Genomic DNA, 24,316 nt, shown 5'->3' with positions numbered 1-24,316 from the left:
TCGGTTGCAGATTTTATCTAAGCCAATGGATGACTGAATTTTAATTGTCAAATGTTCAGCATACAACTGAGCACCTAAAAGGAGCAATGTGTAGGCCTTAGAGCGAGTCCTAACTACATTGTTTTTACAATCACCTTTTACCATAAAATACAGTTTAGCACCTATACTTACCAAATTTAGCCCAATGAAGAAGAAAGATGATACCTGTTTGAAGTACAGAATTCCTATATTGTCAATACTTAGTTGCTGGATCTTGAGTTTGTCATGCTGCAGTCCTACTGAATTCAGTTGAACAAATTAGTAATGCCACATTTAACTCTAATTGATTTCAGTGGGACTATCGCATGATTCAGTTAGTCTGGACCCAACCCAGCATTTTAAAATTTTGTTTATTAAAAAGAAAATAATTTTAAGGTGACTCTCAGATCAAATATTCACCTTCATTTTGCCCTAAAAGCTTTTCTTCATCGGTGAGCCTATATTTTGTATTGTACATCATCTCAAAAATACCTCTTTAGAAATGCAGTTAACAGATACCCATAAATTGCCCCTTTTTACAGCAATACCTCTTTTATCCAAATTTAGATAACTAAATTTATCATTGTACCACATGAATATGGTGTTGACAGGTTTTCACAGACAGAATAACTTGCATCAGGAATGTAGACACTTCTACAGCTGGAGGATAGATTTCAATACTACTAAGAATATCTGTAAAAGAACTGAAAACCAAATCATTCTGAACTACCTTAGCTATTGTCTGGCTTGTGCACCACACCTGAACACTGACAAGCTGTGGTCAGCATTGCCAACACCTGGAAGACAAAATTCTGATAGCTGGGTAGGACCCCAAGGTCAAAGCGAGAGATCAAGGAGCAGTTAAAACAAGCATCTAACAAAATAATCCTGTTGGGGTGGATGGGGGTATCCGTAGTAAAGCTACTGTCAGTTCCTATGCCTTGCTGAGGGCAGAAAGCAGTCTCTTCCCTTGCTTGCCCCTGCACATTTTTTTCCTTATTCCCCTCTGATTGAAACTAAGAAAATTAACTATACCCACTCCAGGGCTGATACGAGTCTTACCCCTGCTTTTGGACATGTTGGGGGAGCACATGTCAAGCTTCTGATCCAAGGTTGCCCCCCCATCCGGGGGAGTATTCAGCAGGCTTTCCACCATCAATCTTTCTGTACCCATACTAGGGGCTCGTCCAAGGGTGCTGTCTGGCTGGTTGAGATCCTCTTTGCCGACACAAGTGCTTACACATATTCCAAAGGGTTCTCAGCCAGCCTTTGGGCCATCTGTAGATTTGCAGGCTAAGATGTATAACTATTCCATGTGTGGTTAGAAGTCCCCTGCCACCAAACATCCATACCACTCTGGGCTCCTACTTGGAAGGGCAGGATATAAATCTAACAAACACACACACAATACCAAGCCAGCTCATTCTTAATGTAATCCAGACTCAGAGTGTTGCAAGCAACAAAGCAAGAAGTAAAACTCAAGCAGGTGAGCCTACATGTTGGTATAATAAACATCTGTGCAACATAATAAGGACTTAAGTATTTAGAAGATGTTCTAGAAAATGCCCATTTGCAGATAGGAAATATTGAGGCAGAAAATGAATGGAGAGAGAGAGGGTGGGTGGATGGGTGGGTAGAGCTGTAAATAAGAAAGCCAACCTTCTAGTTATGTACTCAGCTGAGGTTGTGTACAAGGTGCTGCAGTGGCTGGCCTACCAGAGCTCTTGGTTGGACATCTTGGTGCCAGAGCTGCCTAAGGTGTTGGAGAAAGGGGGCGGACAGGAGGAGGCCCAGGAGGCTAGACTAGCCATGCGGGTGTTAATTCCTTCTCAGAAGAGCAAAGCCCCTGCAGAGGCATTGCAGTGCAAGAGAACTAGCACACAGTGAGGGTTTCAATTCTAGAACCTGCCACAGGACCTCTGGGGCTTGGGAGGATGTGATGGAAAGAAGTTCCTGAAAGGGACATAAGGCCAAGGCAACTTGAATAGCTTCTCTGTGGATACAGAAGAACAGTTCAACGGGATTCTCCTACAGGAGTGCTGGTGTCTGTGTGTCTCTGCCCCACAGTAGAAACCCTAGAACATACAGTGCCACAGTGTAGTCTATGTTTTATTTTTGTATGAGAAAAATCCATCAAAATGAAACAAATACACAAAAAGCTGTTCATCCACCAACCCCCCCCCCGCGACATAAAATAATCACCCCACCTACACAGGAACACCAAAACCCAGACGATTAGCGCTGACCAAATGTCTGGGAGAATAAAAACATCTCTGCCTGGTGCCAGTTGGGACTGAGCAAGCCTCCCTTGGGAGATCATTCCACAACTGGGAGACCACCACAGAAAAGACCCATTGAAAAAATACTGGGAATGGATAGCTCCAAAATGAATTTTCTCATTGGCAAGTCCCAGGGTTGAAAGTTACATAAAGCCAATGGCAAAGGTCTAATATATTCTATACACTCATGGAGTAGGTAGTCATTAATTAATGACAATCACTCTTCTCAATGGTTTGTTCCCATTGCTGAGAAAAGACTTTTACAGGTTTCAGCAGATGCCCACTGCTTACATGGATGGTATATATCAACTAGTTCTTGGCAAATGTTTTCCCTTGTCTTCTTCAACAATGGAGGGGGCAGGCGGGGAGGGAGATTGAAGTGGCCTGTGAAAAGGTGGCGGTGGAAGACATTCTAAGAACTTTCACTAGGAGTGTGGGGTGTGGCTGTGCTTACTGTATTAAATGTGCAAGATGGCTAAGTTATCCTTTTTCTTCATTGTTGAAGGAAAAACTTTCCAGACCAGAGACTGAGCTCCAAAGGACAGAGGTTTATTGATCAATAATACAGATATGCCAGTGGCGCCAGTGGGAGAGGAAGTTCTCTCGAACTTCATTCTGCCAACACCAGGTAATACACAGCTTTTTATAATAATCAATACGTCATACATACATTGGACCTTGTGACTCTCCTGTGCCAATCCCCACCCTGGTATCCTCCCCCAAGAGCAGGCTTTGGCCCATGCATCTTAAACTATCTTCGTCTATACCAAGAAAGAGGAAGGTCTTTTAAGCTTTTCTGGCCCATATTTTGACATCTCATAAGATACAGGATAAGGCAAACAAAAACAGTTCAAGATAAACTTCAAACCCACTCAAGATATAATTAACATATGTAGCTTCCCCTAAGAAAACATTCTTGTGAATCAGTTCTTCTTTTTAGTACCGTGTTACCCTGACAATGGACTCAGGAAACATGCTAACCGCAAACTACAGCCTCTTCTCTCAAACTGTTAGGAGAGTATCTAAATGCATTTTCTTCCCCTTTCAGAAGCAACACTTCAGACAATATATTTTAACAACCACTGCAAACCATATAAACTTAAGATATGACTTTCTGAGAATATAAAAATCAGAATTCCTTCTACATCATGTTTTTTCCCCCTAAAAAATCCTGGCTATATATCATTATAGGAAGTGCTTCCTGCACTAGAGGCCTTTGTGACAGGTGTGGGGAACCTTTGGCCCTCCAGATGTTGCTGAATTACAACTCCCATCAGCCCCAGCAGGCATGGCCAATGGCCCAGGATGATGGGAGTTATTGTTCAGCAACATCCTGAGGGCCAAAGAGTCCCCACATCTGCTTTGTTAAAAGAGCCGTGTGCCTGACAAACACATGCAAAGCTCGAGAGCAACAGTTGCTTGTCTCTGCTCCTCCCTACTTTTTAGCCTCTGCAAGTTGAGACAGAACCCCTAAAGAGGGGTGGCCATGAACTCCCAAGATAGGGTTTTTAGTCAGCACCAGCAAGACCCTGCATCAAAGGATGTGGCTGAGGCTCTCACGAGTGAGTGATTTTGCAATACACATGCAAACAGAAAAAACAGTTTTTATGAGAGGAAATAAAAGGCACTTTTGTGAAACCATGGATATATTAAATGGATTTGGTATGTTGTCTTTGCTCTGTCCGGTAACTACAAAATACAACAAAGCAGAGATTACCCTGAGGCACAGAATTTTGAAGAACTTGTGCTACTATTGAAATTCATTATTATGTTAAGGCTCATGTAGAACATATTAAGAACTTTATTAGATTGGATTCTATTCTCTGCTTCTGATAGTGACCCCTCCAGGCTGTTCTTGCTTTGGAAGAAATATTCAAAAGGGAGCAGTCATAATTAAGGTTGCCAATACGTGTTGTAAGAGAAAATATTTCCTTTGGGATCTTTTTCTAGGTACTGCAAATAACAGCCATTCAACAGGGAGTAAAGTAGCAGCAGTTGATTAGTTCAGAACTAAGACCCCAGTCTCTGAAATGAGACTGCAGCCCCGAAGAGATGAGGCAATTCACTTTTATACCTTTTACATTATAAACTTTGCATAGTGGTCTCTGCCTCATAGACACGTCACATGGTATCCATGGAGACAGTTCTTTGCATAGATAAGAACTTAGCACTATGCTAACCACACAGGCTATATGGTACAAAACAAGCATGGCAGATATACTTTGCATAACCAAAGAGGCACACTGTCTAGGACAAAGCAGGCTAAAACAGACTGGAACAAACTTTGTGGTTAATAACAGAATGCTATATAAAATAAGTTGAAAGAACAGGATGTGGTGCTCTGCTACACCTGAAGTCACTGGGGAGATTTCACTGTGTACGTGTCTTGCTCGCCTCGAGCCTATGTCTATCAATCACATGGTATCAGAAATATGGGGTAACTTTGGCTCTTCTCACATACGTGGCCTTTATTGTTATTCCTATGCCTTTGTTTGTTTGTTTGAAGTATTTTTACTTGCCCTTTCAGATGAAAAAAGGGCTCCCAGAGCGGCTTATAAATATCAGTAATAAAACAGTTCCTGCCCTTAAGCTTTACAATCCAAAAGACACGACAGAAAAGGAAAAGGGATTGGGATGGAGGAGGAAAAAAGCAAACTCAGGCACTAGGTTCTTAGAGAGTTCTTGTAACAGCTAGCTGGAATGGAAAGAGTTCAAGGAGAGGAGGAACTGAAAGTCGTGGTGTCTTATCAGAGTCGACGGAGAGGATCTACTGCCCCATCTCTCCCTCTGCTATAAGCCTGATGTTGATCTCTTTGATACAAGGCACAGGTGTCCTGTTTGGTTCAAACTTTTTTTCACACCTAAACAAAAATAGACATGAGATGAAAACTGCATTCCCCATCCTCCTTCACTAGCAGAGGCTACTTAAACCAGTTCCACGTGCGTAGCTGAGAAGCTCCTGCCTTATTATTTCCTCCCCCCCCCGGAGCTGCAGTGTACCAACATACGCCACGGTTGCAACGTGCCAACATCCAAAATGTGTGACATCAGCTTTTGGGGGATGTGTGAAAGAGAACAAAGTGAAGGATACAAGAATAAACTAGAAATGAGAGGAGTTTAATTTCTGAAACCAAAAAGGGTTGCTGTGAAAGTCACTGCAAATGCATGTTGCAGTGCACATTTGTCCTGCAAACTGAGGGCAGGTGCATGCACTGGCATCAAAATCCATACATATGCAGGCCTTGAAAGAGATTCAGATGTACTCTTATCACATACAACATCACCTACAAATAAGTTGTACCATTTCATTGCAGACCTGCAGGTGTATGGATTTTGAAGCCAGTGCATGTATTTGCCCTCAATTTAGCAAGGGAAAGTCAACAAGGAGTCCCTCTTCCATAGCTGGGAACTTCATACAGGGTTATGGCCATTATGTTTTCTCCTTTGGTTGATGTATCAAGAGAGAACTTGAGTCCAGTTGAAGGTGGTCCTTTGAAGTGAATGGGGCCCTGCCCCACCAACCTCAGTCAGCCCCCACTTGCCTGATCTTTGGCTTACAAACTCTGGCTTTCAGCTTCCTCCTTAGTTGAGTATTGCTCTTATAGAACTCAAAAGGGAGGAGGATGGGGACAAAACTAGAAGTAGTTGGCTCTGTCTCTCATTGCCTCTGGCTCCACCTGCTGTTGGCCTCCCTGCATTCTGCCCTACCAGTCCCTGTGGCCAACAGCCACCACTGCTTGAGTCATAGCTATGGGAAATTCAGAAGGGGTAAGCAGAAATCCCCTAACCTAACTCTACTGTAGTATAGTGACAGACAGCCACTAACTTCAGCTAGAACTAAATTAACTCAAAGGCTGCTGCGTCCTAAAATGCATGTGAAAACAGGTCAAATAACACTTTCTCTTGCCCTCAAAGTGATTTCACAGTTCACACCCGGGTTAGACTTTGAATGTCTTGTTGTCATAAAACAATCCCACCTCTGTTGACATAAAACAGCCCAGACGCAGTCTGTGAGAACAGTCATGTAAAAACCACTTCCTTTCCAACTAGCTGTAGTTTCCCTTTCAAGCGGCAAGTCACACACGACTCCAGCCGAGATCATGGCAAGATGTGGTGCTGTTTCATGGGTGCACCTGCTCTGCTTCATCAGCATGCTATGCCAAGGGGCTTTGTCCTTGGATCATGTGCCAATGCTGCTCTGGTCAACGCACAGGTGAGACATTCTGATAACCTTTGGCTGTTTCTAGAGGCTCAGTGTATTTTGTGCAGTACAAAATCAGTCCATTTTCAAGTTCATTTTAAAATGCTGGTCCTTACCTTTTAAAGGCTTAACCAGGGGTGGGGAACCTTTGATCCTCCAGATGTTGTTGGATTCCAACTCCCATCAGCCCCAGGCAGCATGGCCAGTGGTCAGAGAAGATGAGAGTTGGAGTCCAGCATCATGGAGAGGGTGGTAGGTTCCCTTCCCCTAGCCTAAACAGTTTTAGACCAGACTATTTGAAGGATGTGTGACTCCTGTGTGACTCTGCCTGCTCTTCCCATTCAAATCCTTGGCACTGTTTTGTGGCCCACCAGCGTCAAAAGTTTGGTTGGTAGGTATGCAGGCAAGGAGTTCTGTAATGGCACACAGTCTCCATGCTATGCTTCAGGAGATCTGTTTGTCTCCCACCTCCTGATGGTGCTGAGATACCATAGTCTAAGACAATTTTATTCTGGCGGATTATGGCACGTTTGATTCTTGAGCCTTGATAATTTTGGTTATTGTTTTTGCCTGCTAGCTGTTTTTCCTATTGTTATGCTGATGCGTTTTTTTATTGTAAGCTGCCACTCTTATCCATTCACTAAACACTCTGATAAGGTTGGATAGATATGTTTTAAATGAATCAATGCCTGAGAATTAAAGAGCTTTGCTTTTTAGACTGTTGTTGTTACTTTGGACCCCAAATGCGAGCCAAGTCCAGAAATGGTCAGCTATACAGTGTTTAATGTCAATAAAGCTAAGCAAATCTTTGTCTAGTTGGTCCTGTGTTTCTGGATGGGAGAATGCCTGGGAGTGTCATCAATTTGCAAAGGTGTCATGTAGGTGTAATAAACAGCCACAACCCCCCAAATCCTAAATGTTTGTTTCCTTTGGTCTTGATGCCATAGCTACTTTTAAACCTCATCCCGAACACTGTGCTGGCTCAGCTAGTCTGTTCCATCTCTTTGTTGGTCATCCTATAGCACAATCAAAAACTTGGGATATAGGGTATCAAAATGACAAAAGTTTGTTAATTACAAATAAAGGCTTTTTGGGGGGGGGACACCCTACATCTAATATACCAATGTCTTTATTATCATGTTCATTTAATGAAAATGATAGACGCAAAGAGATCATGGAATTGTCTATGGATTTGTCAGTAACAAACATCACCATGTAGGGTGCAGAATTTGCTCTTACAGTACATTTCGGTTCCCCAAAATGTACTTTAAACCATAATCCGACACATACACCCTGTTCTACTATCTTGTGCAATAAGTTTATTTCCTCATTTATGGTAAGAAACTGAGGATAAGAACTAGTGATTTGACCAAGAATATTCAGTTAACCTATAGCTGAGCACAGTCTAACACTTGATCATCCCCACCCCCAGTATAAAACTATAAAAGCTTTCATAGCTTTTGTACTCACACATTAACAGCAGACATAGATCAAAACAGCAAGGTCTCTCTCTTTTACTACAATGGCTTGGATTCCACTTTAAGAACACAGTAAGAGCCTGCTGGATCAGGCCAATGGCCCACCTAGTCCAGCATCCTTATCCTTACAGTGGCCAACCAGCTGCCTGTGGGAAGCCAGCAAGCAGCACTATTCTCACTGAGATTTCTTCCCAGCAGCTGGCATTCATTGGCATATTGCCTCTGACCGTGGAGCCAATAAATTTCCTTCCATGCATGGAAAACATATCAAATTCGTGGAATGGAGATCTCCCCTTTCTCCCTTTGCATTTCCCTGTGTATTCCCCCTAGGCATGGTGAGGGGGTGACTACAAATGAAAGGGAGAGCTGGCAGAAGTCACCCTCCCTCTTACATGAACCAACAAGCAGATAAGGACCCAGGCTAATCAATGTTTCATGTTTGCTTCCCTCAGAGACTAGGAACAATTCATAGTTAAACATTCTGTGATCTTGAAATAAAACAGCCAGTTTGGAAGAATAATAATCTGTTCCCAAATAACATTGGATATTAAACATTTTTAAAACAAAAGTGCTTTCAAGTGTCCTTTGCCCTTTGTACTTATCTGATATCAGTTGCACCTGTTGTCACCATAAACAGGTGAAACAGGAGCTTTCTCTGTATAAATAAGGTGGCATCGAATTAGAAAGCCACAGTAGCTTGGTTCATGCAGGTAATAAAGCCAGGCTCCTCTCTGAAAAGCAGCCAGAAACTTGCTCCATGCAGTTTCTTTATTCTGGATTCTATATTCAAACTGGTTTATGTTTATAGTCCAATGTGGTTGGTAAGCCATGAACTTTGAAGTTTAAAAACCCAACAACCTGGCCTAGGAGATGTTTGGCAACAGATGCGAAGGGGGGAGTGGTAGGGTAGAAGTGCCTGTTTTTCAAGCATCTCATATACCAAGGTGGAAGAGGTGTCAAGAAGCTCTGTTGAGGAAGGAGATGATTCTTGTAGGCTGACCTGTGATGAGACATGAGATTCATGTTGTTTGCTCCTCCAGCACAATAAATTCATGCCTAGTTTCTGTGCCAATAAGGCAGTTCTGCACATAGTATGGGCATGTGCCATACTTCTAGTTGAAGGCATCTTCCATTTCAGGAGCAGGAAACCTGTGGCTCTCCAGATGCTGTTGGGCTCCATCAGCCCGAGCCAGCATGGCCAATGGTCGGGATGATGGGAGTTGTAGTCCAGCAACTCCTGGAGTGCCATGCATTCCCCATCTCTGCTCTGTTGGAAGGACTGTTCAGTCCAAGTCTGGTTTAAAGATAGTGAACCACAAGAAGGGAGAACAAGTTGCCCATCAACAGTGAGCACCTGGACAGCAGACTGAGCAGGCACACAGGTCATCCGTTTACAGTCTTCCCCACTATGGTGAATTGTAGTGTAATTCAGTTTCAGTTTATAGTAATTCTTACTCATTTTGCATCCATGTAGATAAATTAGATGTTTTCTGCAAATCTATGCCTCGTGGTTACTCTGCCGATGACCTTTTCTGGCCAACTGCAGCTCTCTAGCCATGCAGTGCAGCTCACCAGGGGCAAGATAAGCTTCATCTTTTTGCTGCTTGCTGGGACTGCAGGGCTGGCAAGCACCTGGCAGGCCTGCTGTAGGGTCGTTTCAGAAACGAAAAAGGTTCATAAATCTACTGGGCTGATGAAAAAATTGGCTTTTTTCCTAATGTTTTGGAATGATATCATGAGAATGTATAGCCATATGCTGCTTTCAATTTATTGTCATTCTTCATGTATATGATCTTTGTGGATTATTGCAAAATACAAGCTATCAACTTTTTTTAAAAAATGAAAGAAAGATTCCTTTTCCTTGCCCACAACTGCTGGCCTCCTCAGTGGATGACCTTCTGCTTGCCTCTGCTTCTTCTACCATCCTCCTTTCTGTATTTCTGGGATTTAACAGTGTGAATACTAGAGCTGGAAGTTGAGTCAATTTATTGGTTCATTAATTCAAAATCTTTTGATCCTCCAAAGAAGGTCCCCCTAGCTGACCAGGTAGCAGATCTATTTCTTTCTTTATTATTAAGTTTATATCCTCCCTTCTAACCAGAAGGAGCCCAGGGCAGCAAACTAAGCAGAGCTGGATGAGGCCGCGGCGCTTCTTCTTAAGGCCATGTGTCCGGCTGGGTTCCTGTATGCACAGCGGCCGAAGGTTGGTAGTCGGGGAGGGGGAGTGGTGGTTATCTATTGAGGGTCCCTGGTTCTCACCAGCCCCCCCCCTCTGGGAGACCAAGGTTGTCGACTGCATGTACTGGAGGTTGGGCCTGAAGGGCAGTTTAGGGATTCTGCTCGTGTACCGTCCACCCCGCTGCACAATGGACTCCCTGGCCGAGGTGCTGGAGGTGGTCTCGGATGTGTGTGTGCAGTCCCCAATCTTGTTGGTGTTGGAGGACTTCAGTGTACATTCAGAGGCCATCCTCACAGGGGCGCCTCGGGACTTCATGGAAACCATGGCTTCCTGGGAGCTGCACCTTATTCCAATGGGGCCCACTCATGTAGCTGGTCATGCACTTGACCTTGTGTTTGTCTCAGGAGACGAGGGGAGTGAACTGAAAATGGGAGGTACATCCACCACCCCCTTGTCATGGTCAGATCACTACTTGGTGAGAGTGGACTTTTCATTGCCACAAACCCTCCGTGGGGGTGGAGGACCCATTAGGATGGTCTGCCCCAGGCGTCTGATGGATCCAGATGGATTCCTGAATGTGCTTGGGCATTTTTTGGAGCATGCACACGGGCACTCAGTTGAGATCCTGGTGGAGGGGTGGAATGCTGCAGTCACTGGGGCATTTGATCGGGTGGCTCCGAAACACCCTCTCCTGAACAGAGCTCAGATGGCGCTGTGGTATACTCCACCGCTGCGAACTCTGAGGCGGGAGGTGAGACGGCTAGAGCGCCGGTGGCGGAAATCTCGCTCTGAGGACAATTGGACATGGGTTAAAGCGGCTGCGGCAGCCTACCATGTGGCGATAAGGTCAGCAAAAAAGGATTTTTATGCCTCTATTGCTCCACAGAGTGCTGTCCCAGGAGGCTGTTCCAAGTGGTCTGGAGCCTGGTTGGTCCAGTTGCCTGGAACCGATGGAACATTTTAAGACCTCCTGTGATGAATTTGCAAAGCACTTTGTGGATAAAATCGGTCATATAAAGAGTGCTATTCCGTGTGCTGTGGACATAGTGAGCGAGCCAGAGTTGGCCAGTGGCACCTTGGTGGTTTGGGATTGGTTCCAGCTTCTTCCTCCGTCTAATGAAGTGGACAAGGTGCTTTCGACCTTAAAGCCAACCACTTGCTCACTGAACCCTTGCCCGTTGTGGCTCATTATGAGCTGCAAGGATAGACTGAGCGAGGGGATCAAGGGGGTGGTAAATACATCCCTGGGAGTAATGTCATCAGCCCTCAAGGAGACAGTAATAAAATCAATTCTAAAGAAGCCCTCCTTGGATCCCCAAGATTTGAACAACTTACCCAGTCTCGAATCTACCATTTCTGGGCAAGGCGGTTGAGCGGGGGGTGGCGAAGCAGTTGCAAGCGCACTTGGAGGAAGCGGATTATCTGAATCCATTTCAATCAGGCTTCAGGCCTGGACATGGGACTGAAACGGCCTTGGTCGCCTTGGTGGATGATATGAGGAGGGTGCTGGATAAGGGCGAATGTACCTTCCTTGTCCTCCTGGACAAGGTACCAGAGAGTGGCGTTGGGGGATGAGGTTTCGGATCCTTGGCCTCTCATTTGTGGGGTACCACAGGGCTCCATCCTCTCCCCGATGCTGTTCAACATCTATATAAAGCCGCTGGGGGCTATCATCAGGAGATTTGGGCTGCAATGTCACCACTATGCGGATGACATGCAGCTCTGTCTCTCATTTAAATCTTCACTGAGGTTGGCTGTAGAAACCCTGTCCAAGTGCCTAGAGTCGGCGAGTGGCTGGATGGGAAGGAATTAGCTAAAGCTGAACTCTGACAAAACCAAGGTATTGTTTGTGGGAGACAAGAGGAAGCTGAGGGATGTTGACCTGATGCTCAATGGGGTACAATTGCCCCTGAAAGACCAGGTCCGCAGCCTGGGGGTCATTCTTGACTCCCAGCTGTCCATGGAGGCTCAGGTCTCGGCTGTGAGCTGGGCAGCGCTGTATCAACTCCATCTGATACGGAGGATGCGCCCCTACCTTCCCAACCATCTGCTCCCATCTGTGGTACATGCCCTGGTCTCCTGTCGCCTAGACTACTGTAATGCGCTCTACGTGGGGTTACCCTTGAAAACGGTCCGGAAGCTGCAACTGGTACAGAATGCGGCAGCTTGCCTGATTAAAGGCAGCCGCCGGTGAGATCACATCACTCCAGTGCTGAAGGAGTTGCACTGGTTACCGGTTGTTTTCCGGGCCCAATTCAAGGTGTTGGTTCTGACCTTTAAAACCCTATATGGTTTCGGCCCAGTCTATCTGAAGGAGCACCTCCAACATCATCAGGGATGCCGCTCAACAGGATCAGCCTCAAAAGGCCTTCTCTCTATCCCACCAGTTAAAACAGCTAGACTGGTGAGAACTAGGGAGAGGTCTTTTTCAATTGTGGCCCCCACTTTGTGGAATTCCCTCCCAAATGATCTCCGCCATGCTATGATGAGCTTCCGCTGGGCCTTGAAGACCTGGCTCTTCAGGCAGGCTTTTGGGGTGGGTTAGGTTTTATTATTGTTGAGATTTTTAATGTTTTAATGTATTTGTATGTTTTTATTTTGTACGTCGCCCAGAGTGGCTGGACAGCCAGCCAGACGGGTGACTAATACATTTAATAAATAAATAAATAAATAAAATAAATAAAATTGCCCAGAGTGGCTGGATAACCAGACAGATGGGAGACTAATAAATTTAATTAATAAATACATACATACACAAATACACACAAACCAGGGTCAGGCAAGGAAGAATCAAAGGCAGATGAAATGCCATATCCACAGCTCTACCGGGCTAATTTTCCTTTCCCTCCCTTCTCCTTTCATCAGAGGTTTTTAAAAATGTTTTTCCCCTTCCAGTGGGAGGGAAAATAAGTATGCCAGCTCCACAGCTGTATACCCCCCCATTTTGATGATCTGCCCACCCCACCCCAAGTGTCCCTTCTTTGCTTAGAGAACTAATGGCAGAGGGATCCTTTCCATGCTGCCTGGGAGAGGGCTTCCAAAGATGGATTCATTCTCCTCCCATGTGTTGTGCTGTGTGTAATTGTGTTGCTTAATTTCGTTTAAAAGCAGCACCACAGCAGCAGAGAGTAACAGCAGATGCGAGTGTGCCAGCATGTGCGTGCGTTTGCCTAGGAAAGCAGGCAAGCATTCCTGGGCAAGATCTTGGAACGAGTGGTTGCTGGCCAGCTCCAGGCGCTATTGGATGAAACCGATTATCTAGATCCATTTCAGTCGGGTTTTAGGCCTGGTTTTGGCACTGAGACGGCCTTGGTCACCCTGTTTGATGACCTATGTCGGGAGAGAGACAGAGGGAGTGTAACTCTGTTGATTCTCCTTGATCTCTCAGCGGCTTTTGATACCATCGACCATGGTATCCTTCTGGAGAGGCTCGCCGAGTTGGGAGTTGGAGGTACTGCTTGGCAGTGGTTCCGCTCCTACTTGGCAGGTCATCTCCAGAAGGTAGTGCTGGGGGAACATTGCTCGACACCGTGGGTTCTCCAATGTGGGGTCCCGCAGGGGTCGGTCTTGTCTCCCATGCTTTTTAACATCTACATGAAGCCGTTAGGTGCGGTCATCAGGAGTTTTGGAGTGCATTGTCATCAGTATGCTGATGACACGCAACTCTACTTCTCCTTTTCATCCTCTTCAGGTGAGGCTGTCGATGTGCTGAACCGTTGCCTGGCCGCGACAATGGACTGGATGAGAGCTAACAAACTGAGGCTCAATCCTGACAAGACTGAGATGCTGTTGGTGGATGGTTTCTCTGATTGGATGGTGGATATATACCCTGTCCTGGATGGGGTTACACTCCCCCTACAGGAGCAGGTTCATTGTCTGGGAGTCTTCTTAGACTCTTCCCTTTCACTTGAGGCTCAAGTAGCCTCGGTGGCGCGGAATGCATTCTACCAACTTTGATTGGTAGCCCAGCTACATCCCTATCTGAGTAAGGAGGACCTTACATCAGTTGTACATGCTGTGGTAACCTCGTGTTTGGACTACTGCAATGCGCTCTACGTAGGGCTACCTTTGAAGACAGTTCGGAAGCTACAGCTCATGCAAAATGCGGCAGCCAGATTGTTAACAAGGACCAAGCGGTCCGAGCACATAACACCTGTTCTGGCTTGTCTGCACTGGCTGCCAATATGCTTCTGGGCCAGATTCAAAGTGTTGGTATTAACCTATAAAGCCGTATACAGCGCGGGACCACAATACTTGTCGGAACGCCTCTCCCGATACGAACCGGCCCGTACACTATGGTCTACTACGAAGGCCCTCCTCCGGGTTCTGACTCATAGGGAGGCCCGGAGGGTGGTGACAAGATCTAGGGCCTTCTCAGTGGTGGCCCCCGAATTGTGGAACAGTCTCCCCGAGGAGGTGTGCTTGGCGCCGACATTGTTATCCTTTCGGCGCCAAGTTAAAACCTTCCTCTTCTCTGAGGCATTTTAATTTAAGTTCATTTAATTTTAAATTCGCTGTAATTGTTTTAGATTGTTTTATTTTTATATGTTTTGCTGTATTATACTGTGTGATTTTATTGTATTTCTGTTGTTCACCGCCCAGAGAGCTATTGCTAGTCGGGCGGTATAAAAATCTAATAAATAAATAAATAAATAAATTTTACCCTGCATCAGCATCACTGAGACTGGAGACTTAGTAAAATAAGAAAAGCTACTTTATTTATAGAAATACATTGTAGATAGAAAAGCATACCTAGTTCTAACTAACTATCTAAGTTAGAGGCATAATGCCCAGGTGCGGGAGTTAGCCTCATGCTTGAAGAGAGTAGAGACAAAGGGATGTCTCCTCTCTCCCGAACAGTCAGAGGACAAAGGAATGGAAAGGGCAGAAGGAGGAGGGGCAGGTAAGCTTTCCTAAAGACCTCACAGTCTATTGACAGAAGGAAGTCAGTCAGAGCATCACAGGTAAAAGGTAAACAAAGCCTATCCATCTGGAGGACCCTAGCTCTATCTTCCCTCTGGAGCTTAAACAAAAGAATAAAACAGGAGTTGCTCTTGCCCCACTTCCAACACCATGGACAGGATGATCCACAAAATCCTATGGCCTCTGGAACACCCTCCTAGGGACCACAGGGAAGTGGCTGTACTTATTTTTTACAAGTACCTTACCAAAACAGCAGAGAGTACCTGCAAACAGGCATTTTACACTACATGAGGGAGAAGAGGGAATGGCTTTTTGGAGATGATATATGCTGAAATGCATGTGGTGTGCCATTAAAAAACAACACGTTTTTCCATATGCAAACCTATGCAAATCGAATCAGTTAATTAAGCAACTAACACCCCTACTGACAAAGATTTCTTCAATTGGATAAGGGTTCTAAGAAATGCTCAATGCAGTCCCTATACCTTCTGCTGAATCAGCAGAAAGATCAGCTGTAAAAAAACCCACTAGCTTGCTAGCCTGAGTTGGTGGGAGTGATTGTAAGGAAGGCCGCATGACCATTCTGTAGAAATATTCATAGTGTTCAATCAGTGAAAACCTCTGGCAGTTTACATAGTGACAGCCAGCTTTGTGCCCAGATTGGGAATGAAAGAAGCTCACAATTGATTTTCTCCAAGTTGACAATGCCGCTCGGCCCAATATTCCCCCCTTGCTGCTTAAAGGGAGACGTGGGCTGCTTTATTTGGCATATGGAAGTGATCCAGTGAATACAAACAAGGTGAGCAATCGCATTGCTTCTGGAAAAGACTTTTCTTCGAGGAATCAGAGGTGCTAAATTTGAAGATGACATTTCATATCAGACCATTGTTGGGTTGCCGCTCCAAATAAGTGGCATTTGGCTAGAAGTGAATTGGGCTGTCACAGTGATGTCATTCAATTAGGTGCTTCGGTACCTGTTTGAAATTCCACTAAAGCAGTCACTAAGTTTAATTATGTAGTTTCTACTGCTGCTGTCAGCAACAGGAACATCTTCCGCCAGTATCTAGCAGCTGAATGGATCCTGAAATTGTTTTAATTGAGGTGTTTGTTTATATGAGACCAGGCAAGAAAGGATTCTTCTCCTCCCTCCTGGTTGAAAACTATACCAAAACATGAGGTGGGGGCTGATTTAACAGATCGGTGCTCTAAAGTTACACCGTCCTCTGATGTGTCTGTGTTCAAGGGATGAATCAAAGGTTGAAATGCAATGATATAAAGTCAGTGAGTTCTGACACATTAAGGGTTTCCTGCCTGATCTTTCACCATTCATCTTTCACCAAGCAATCCATGTAAACAGCAAGGTAGCTTTCTATCTTCAGCAGAATTCAGAGTCCCACACAGAGGGAAACCAAACCAGTGATATGTCCAAACATCTAAAATAATTTTTTAAGGGTGTAGGTTTCAAGTTTAAACTTTAAACAGTGGTGTTTGAAATGCAGGAGTACAAAAATATATGTTGATCCATAATCACCACAAAGAGCAGTACTACCTACTACAGAATTCAATTTATGAAAAGCTGCATGATTGCAATCTTATGCATGCTTACCTGCAAATTAGCATTGCACTCAGTGGTGCTTACTTTTGACTGCAGAAATTCCTCATATAAAGCACATTCAGCTTTAACAAAAGATCTTCAGCCACCTGCTGTGCAATCTATAGCTTTTAATGAGAAATGCAAACAATCTTGCAAAGAAGTGTTACTGTTTAAACCACTGATGTGAAGCAGGAAAGAGAGGTGTATCCAGCCTTTTCTTGACCATTTTCCTCATTCTCTGATTTCCTCTATGCTAATCTTGAAAGCCTCATTATCACCTTGTTCATTTGACAGAGCAAAGTCCATCAATTACCCTAATGGCTCCTGCTGTTAAAAAAAAAGTAGTAGTCCTGGAGCTGCACTGCTCTGCACCACCCCTTCACTACACCACTGAGTTTAAAGTAGTCCAGAATTTCTTATTCATGTAGATAGGGATTATAATTTAGCATCACAAAAATATAAGCCTCAAATTATATCTGAATCCTAATTCTGCAGGCAACCCCATAGATCCAAATCTATCTCTGATCATGTGAAAAAAGGTGGATTTTAAAAAAATTATTAGGATTATCACTAAAATAAAAGCAGGAAATACCTGCATTTTAACAATAAACCCCAGGCTGCAAGAAAATGCCATGCAGTTTGAAAGTTGCTCCTGAACAAAATGTAAAGTCAATGTAAAGAGTGTATTAAATCAGAACCAACAACGTGCACAAGTCACTTCTATGGACATTGATGTGATTGCTGATCAAGATGTCATTTATTTGCTTCCCAGTTTCTTCCATCTTCCAACTCACCAACTGGGATCAAAGTTGCTCCAAGTATAATTCTGTTGGAAATGTTCGGGATGACTTGAATCAGGCAATACTGAGTCTCATTTTCTGCCCCCATCTCCTTGCCATTCATCTGCTATCTGGATGATAGGAATGGCATTTTTTCTTCTTTGCACCCAACCAAAGCAAATGTGCAACTACTTAGATAAGCCTTTTCCAAACTGGTGCCCACCAGATATTTTGGACTACAACTCCCTTCAGCCCCAGCCAGTACAGCTATGTTCTCATTATACCAGCATTATACGCCCCTGCTGTCTATGCCTACACTGACTGTAGCTGATGGAAATTGTAAGGCTCATCCAGGCTGGTGTTTTATGGTGGGTGTATTCTGTAACATGTTCTTGACACAATAATTAGTGCATGGGTGGTGGATTAATTCTGTCTTAGTTTGTTCTGTGATGCTTCCCCAATGCTCCCACATTGTGGCTTTCCAGAGGGGCGCACTGTGCAACAAAAGCAGAGCAAAACCAAACCAGACCATTTGTGGTATAAAACGTTACGGGATTTCAGCAGAAAGTTATGGGTTATGCACTGGACTGGAAATGAAGTAGTGTGAAGACTCAAAAATGTTTGCAGGTGTAAACAGAATTGAAAGTGGGATCACATGTGACTGCCCCAACAGCATACTGGGCATATATCATCATGAGTGTGCAATAGAAAGGACATCAGGAGGGTCCAAAAGATTTAGAGGGCACCAGGTTAAGGAGGGCTGACTTGGAAATAGCAACACCAAAAAGAGATAGGTAGAAGTGTGTCAATACATGTTTCCACCATTCCTCACAAAAGTACAAAACAGTTCTGAGAACGAGCCAGCTGTTCTTAGAAAAGGATTCTAAATCAGGTCACAAATCCATCAAAGGCAGGATATTGGAAATAAAATGAGCTGCATTTTAACAATGAAGATTAGCTTTCCAAAACTTTTATATCCACATATTCTTTGAAATGTAATGTCATCTATTATTTTTGTTACATCTAATTAATTCTGATTCATGTTTCACATATTATTTTTAAACAAATAGCAGAACATAAAAACACCACTTGAAAATATCCATCTGTAAGTATCTATTTCACATAAATGTGTGCTATTTTCACATAATTTTTTGAAAAGAAAATTAGAGGGGTGTTTGTTTTGCTGTAGAACTGTTTCTACATTTTAGACTTTGTTTGTTTATTTCTCTGTTCTGATGTGAACCACTTAGATGATTTAACAAAGGCAAAAACGATACCGTGGACCTAACCCCCCCCCCAGATTCCCCTCAAAGTTCCACTAATTAAATTAAAGGAGAAAAGTATATAGCTTTAGAGCAGCCTTTCCCAACCAGTGTGCCTCCAGATGTTGTTGGACCACAATTCCCATCTTTCCTGACCACTGGCAATGCTGGCTGAGGGTGATGGGAGTTGTGGTCCAACAACATCTGGAGGCATACTGGTTGGGAAAGGCTGCTTTAGAGGGTTGACTAGGTTTATAAAGCTATTTACAGAACCTGTAAAAATATCATTACGTTAGAGTGCAGTATATATCTGTAAAACATACAAAATATATTAGATGCATATGATTATAATCCCATATAACCACATAGGGTGCTTTCACACTGCACTTTATTCCGTTATTCTGACGAATTCTTACCTGGTAATTTGTGCATTACATTTGAGCTTTCACACGACATACCAGGTAGCTCTGGAATTCTGGTGGAATGTAGTGCAAGTGTACAGCTAACTTCCACAATAAATGATACCAGAAATAATCCGTTAGCAAGGCTGGGAACCCAGAATATTGCAGGAGTGTTTCGCTAGCTGCTGCCGCTCACATAACAGGCATCCCAGCATGCAGTGCATTCCCGCCCTTTAGTCGCGCAGGTTTTTTTATTTTTTGCCTGACGAACGTTGTACCGGTATTCCAGCATCGGCGCAGATAGCAGCAGCATTTCCCACACACACATGTCTGGATACAACTAAAACAATTTAAAAGTCAGATCCTAAAGGGAGAGGGCTTGCACAGCGATGGGATGAGATATTGGACCTCCTACACAGTGGGGAACAGTGTGCATGGGTGAGGGACAAAAACAAGCTGTGTGAAAGACAGTTGCACAAAATGCCGCTGTATCAGCTGAAAAAGTACTGTTCCTTATAGCAAGAGGTACTGCAGTGTGAAAGAGATTTTAGAAATCAGGAAAGAAGCGCTACCTTTTTAATCCGTTAAACTAGCGCTATTAGCCCCATGTGTGAAAGCAGCCATACTGTATAACAACTTCACGCTGAAATCTTACACACACTTGGAAATAGGGATGGCTGAATCTGTCAATTTCAGTTTCCCCCAAATTTTTCATTTGTTCAGTTTTAAATTCAGTTTGTCACATTGTCACTTACCTCAGTTTGTGTGTGCTTTTAAAAAAATCTGCATGAAAATGCATACACATTTGTATGCCCATTTCCCCTAATATACCACTACTACTATTATATACACATTTTACATGCATTTTTGCAAGCAATTTCCCCATGTATAATACAGTATGCTATTTTCACTAATTTATGCATTTTTATGAAGACATTTTTTGTTCACATTTTTGGCTGAAGAATTGGATTTCCAAATTCAGAGGAGGACAAGTTTCGAAGGACAGAATGCTGGCTAAAGGAACAAACTTGCCTTATAGAAAATTTGGATGATATTCAGTGTTAGTCTTATTCAGAGCAGACCGACTGAAATTAATGGGCATAACTAATGCTGGCTCATTAATGTCAGTGGATCTACTCTGAGTAAGACTTAGTTGAATTACAACCCTATACTCCCTTCCTGATGTAATGTGCCTCCAATAACAATTCCCCAGAGGGCAAAGAGTACTGTGCTTCTGAGGGAATGATGGTGGCTGACTGTGAATATTCACATCAGCAGTGATAGGAAACATGCGTGTTCTGGATGGAAATGGCTGTGGGGTAACTGTGTAAGACTCTTCCTCGCTCAAGAAAACTGCAGACGGGTCAAAGCCAGTTGGAGAGTATACAGGGACAGATGAATACGTGAGCAAAACACCACTTTCTTCAGGGAACAGCTACACACACTGATTTTTGAATGAATGAATAAATCATTTTATTATGGTCACAGACCACGTATTAAAAGAGAAACATAAAAACCAAACATACAACGTGGAGGATTTAGATATTTAGGAGACAGAGCTACCAGAATTCCAAATGCCCATAAACAATTTTTTTAAAAGCAGGGTGACAACATTTTTTCTTAATTTGCATTGAAATGAGAAGAAACTTTGCAACATTAGCGGTGACATAAGATGGCACATCACTTAGACAGATCGACACCAAATCGACAGGATTGCCCTTAGGCAAAGCAGTTAGCAAAGGGGAGATTAACTTCCTTCTATATTCTTTATATAACTCGCAAGATAGAAGGACATGTTCTACAGACTCCACTACACCAGCTCCACAGAGGCATATCCAGTCACTAACTGGAATCTTATTAAAGCTGCCCGCCAATAGTGATTTTTGAAACCAACACATGTAGATTCTTTCTCATGTGGACCACCCGCATAAGAAGCACAAAATGAGGACACAGGAGTTCCTCACATTTTCTTCTGTTAACAATTGCTTAACTGTCCAAAGCTGCCGCAGGAATGCAACATGGAATTCCCCCCCCCCCCGGAAATGGAGGATTAGGAAGAAGGCACAATATCTCTCTGCTAGCAAAGTGCCAATGTAGTTTCTCCTTCTTACTCACTCGTGTGCTGGGGGCCCATATAAAGTTGACTATACACAGTAATACTTACATTTATTAAGCATAATGTAAAAAAAAAACCTCCCCACAGAGAGACTCCATATGTTGTATAATGCCAATTGTTTGAGTGTTTCTTACATTAAGAACAGATAACAGCCAATTCTGAAAGGTGATGGCTTTCCCTAGTGAGGTTTTAAAAGTTTATATGTTCTACTCAGAGCATTTTGTGAGCAGAGGTTTCTTTTTCTAAAAGTTCTAGACATAAGTCTAATGTAATTTCTAATCTCACGGGCTATGGATACCTTTCAAAACACAAATGAATTAGTAAACAGTAAATGAAACATGTTTAAAACACTTATGGAAGCAACTTGTGAGACAAGAATTTCAAATTATGTTATCAGTAGTGTAGTGGCAAATTCAGAAGTGCAGGGCGCCTTCATGTTAGTCACAGCCACGCCCCCTTTTCTGCTGATAGGTTGAGGATGAGATCCTGGTTAATGCCTTCTCCCACAACAACAGATATCCCTAGGAGCCAATAAGCATGAATGGGGAGAGTGTTAGCTGCTTAAAAGAGTCTTCTTAGTGGCTGACTCACCTCCTTTCACTCTTATCGGGAAAGGACAAAAAAGCATGTTACAAGACTCTTCTCAGTGGCTAACACACTCTCCTTTCATGCTGATTGTTTTATAGGATGCTGAAGACATAGGGACCCTGCTGGGACCCTGCTCCCAAACAAGGAAAGGGTCTAAGACCCCCTGAGACCCTGGACGACTACATCCTCCTGTATGTTATAAAACTGTCTTTGCAGCCTCACTTCAAAGTCTTGGAAATGGTTTCACCAACGGAATCAAAAGTATATCTATAACATCCTGGGCTTTCGTTTACATGGGTCCTCTCACAAAACAAGCCTACTTTAAACTTGTACTCTGTGTAAATTTGTTACATGCTTAATGCCCCTTAAGGGAGATAGCCAGACCACTTAGCCTGGACTAGCCCTAGCTATATTTATATGACATCAAGGCCAGCCTTGGACATTTTGCTGCCTGAGGGAAAGGACAAAATGGCGCCCCCACCATTCCACGCACAGAAGCTGACTGGACTGGTAGTTGAAACTTACTTCAGTTCTGGCAATGGGATCATGTTCTCCTCCACACCAGAGGATAGTAGGCTGGTTATAGTAGTAAACACACAGCTTTGTCCTCCAACAGAAAGGCAGGTGGCTATTCTAGACCATCTGCCGATTGAGGTGGTTACCTCACTCTGCCCCATGATAGGGCCGGCACTGCTTGATATGGCTTTTAAAGGAATGTGTGAATGGTGGAAGTCGGGACTGCGCTTGCTGGCCGCACCCCCAACCATACTGCATCCAGTATAGATCCTATGTGTGTAGCCTAGTCCATGTAACTGGGGAGCCTCCTTTTGGCTGGACTAGAAGGTTGCTATGTTCTTTAACCTACCATGATTTTAAACAAAGGATTTTGGCTCAGATTTTTAATCTTCTGCCTAACAGCTTTGGCCCTCGATTAGGTAAAACACTCAGAAAACACTCACTTGGAAATATGGAGTAAAGTGTATGGAAATGAAATGGACTGCCTTCAAGTCGATCCCGACTTATGGCAACCCCGTGAATAGGGTTTTCATGGTAAGCGCAATAATTATATCAATAGACATAAAAATGAGGTCAGTTTAGAAGCAGACCTGTTGATGGTGGGGCATAAAGAGGATAGGAGTGGAGCAACAGTAGCTGGCTGGAGCTCCACCTTGCCACTACCTTCCTTTGTTCTATCCTATTGAATGCATTGCCCGTGCCACTCTGTCCCCATGCCCCACTGCTTACCTTTCTCTGCCTCCTTGGTTGACTCAGGATCTTTATCCAACTGATTGGAAGGTCAGTGTACTGTAGCAGGCCCAGCTGGGCAATACAGGGAGGCAGGGCCAGTGCCAGGCATGACTGGGCCCTTGGGCACCAGCCTGCCCTGGGTGCTCGGCTCTTGCATGTTCCACCTACCTCTCTCTTGTCTTCTTCTGCTGTGCACATTGTGTGCACAGGGCTGCCATCAACCAAGATGGCAGCAGAGGCTTCTCTAAGGGACTGATGCCCCCACTGCCATCTTGGTTGATGGCACGCATGCACGGTATGCTACGTGTGCGCACATGCCTGCCGTCAACCAAGATGGCAGTAGGGGCATCAGCAGATCGTGGAAGGAGAGCGCTACTCTCCCATCCTAACGAGGGGCCCTTCAGGGGGCCCTCTTGGCTGCAGGGGCCCTCAGCCAGGGCCCGACCTGGCTGCCCTTTGGCTCCGGCCCTGCAGGGAGGGGTGCTTTCTATTTCATCCACATAGGATGACAGGAAGCTGCCTTCTACTGAGTCGGACCATTCATGCCTTTAGTTCAGTCCTGTCTGCACTGACTGGCAGTGGCTTTCCTAGATTTCAGACCAGGGTCTCTCCCAGCTATACCTGGAGGTGTTGGGTACTAAACCTGGGCCCTTCGGCATGCAAAGCAGATAATCAACCACCGAGCTACACTGTTTCTCACCATGGATCTTTTGAGATTTTCACATATATGTAGACACTAGGGCTGGCACTGGTAGTCAGGATCCTTGGTCCATCCCCCCTGCCCCGCCCATCAAGGGCCTCTCTGCTGATTCCTGATATAACCTGGCATGGCTGCTTTTCCTCCTGGCTCTTGCACCACACTCACTTGTGGCCAGTGGGGTGACTCAGGTGGGGTAGCACTGCTCACCTGCCTTCCAAACACTGAGCACCACTGCTGGTTTCTGAGAGGGAGAGGGATGAGGAGTGGGGGGGTGAACACAGTGTGGGCATGGAGGTGGGTGTGGAGAAGTGGCTCTGCCATCATGCCTGCACTGTGCTGAGCTCCCCGCATAGTCCCACCACCTGCTATTGCTCTCTGAGCAAGCAAGCAGTAACTGGAGCAATGAGGAGAAGCAGCTCCCATGCATCCCACTTCACCCTTTTGGCAGCCATAAAAACTGAGTCCAGAAGAGGGTAAGTGAGAGGGCACTGATACCTGGGAGGCAATGAATCCACTCTGTAAAATGTTGTTGGTAGTGGTGGTGGTAGTG

At 44.4% G+C, this 24,316-nt stretch overlaps 1 protein-coding gene across 1 annotated transcript in view; it reads left to right on the top strand.

The window, feature by feature from the left end:
• Nucleotides 1-6,332: 6,332 nt before the first annotated feature.
• LOC133390795 (V-type proton ATPase subunit S1-like) overlaps nucleotides 6,333-24,316 on the top strand; it is a 65,621-nt gene continuing 47,637 nt past the window's right edge. Inside the window, exon 1 of the mRNA XM_061640172.1 lies at nucleotides 6,333-6,510. Coding sequence (XP_061496156.1) covers nucleotides 6,398-6,510 — 113 coding nt within the window. The 5' untranslated portion in view covers nucleotides 6,333-6,397. The remainder of the gene's footprint in view (nucleotides 6,511-24,316) is intronic.

The sequence above is a fragment of the Rhineura floridana genome, chromosome 8 (genome assembly GCF_030035675.1).
Source record: "Rhineura floridana isolate rRhiFlo1 chromosome 8, rRhiFlo1.hap2, whole genome shotgun sequence".
Lineage (NCBI taxonomy): Eukaryota > Metazoa > Chordata > Lepidosauria > Squamata > Rhineuridae > Rhineura > Rhineura floridana.
This window is presented reverse-complemented; position numbering and strand designations above follow the sequence as displayed.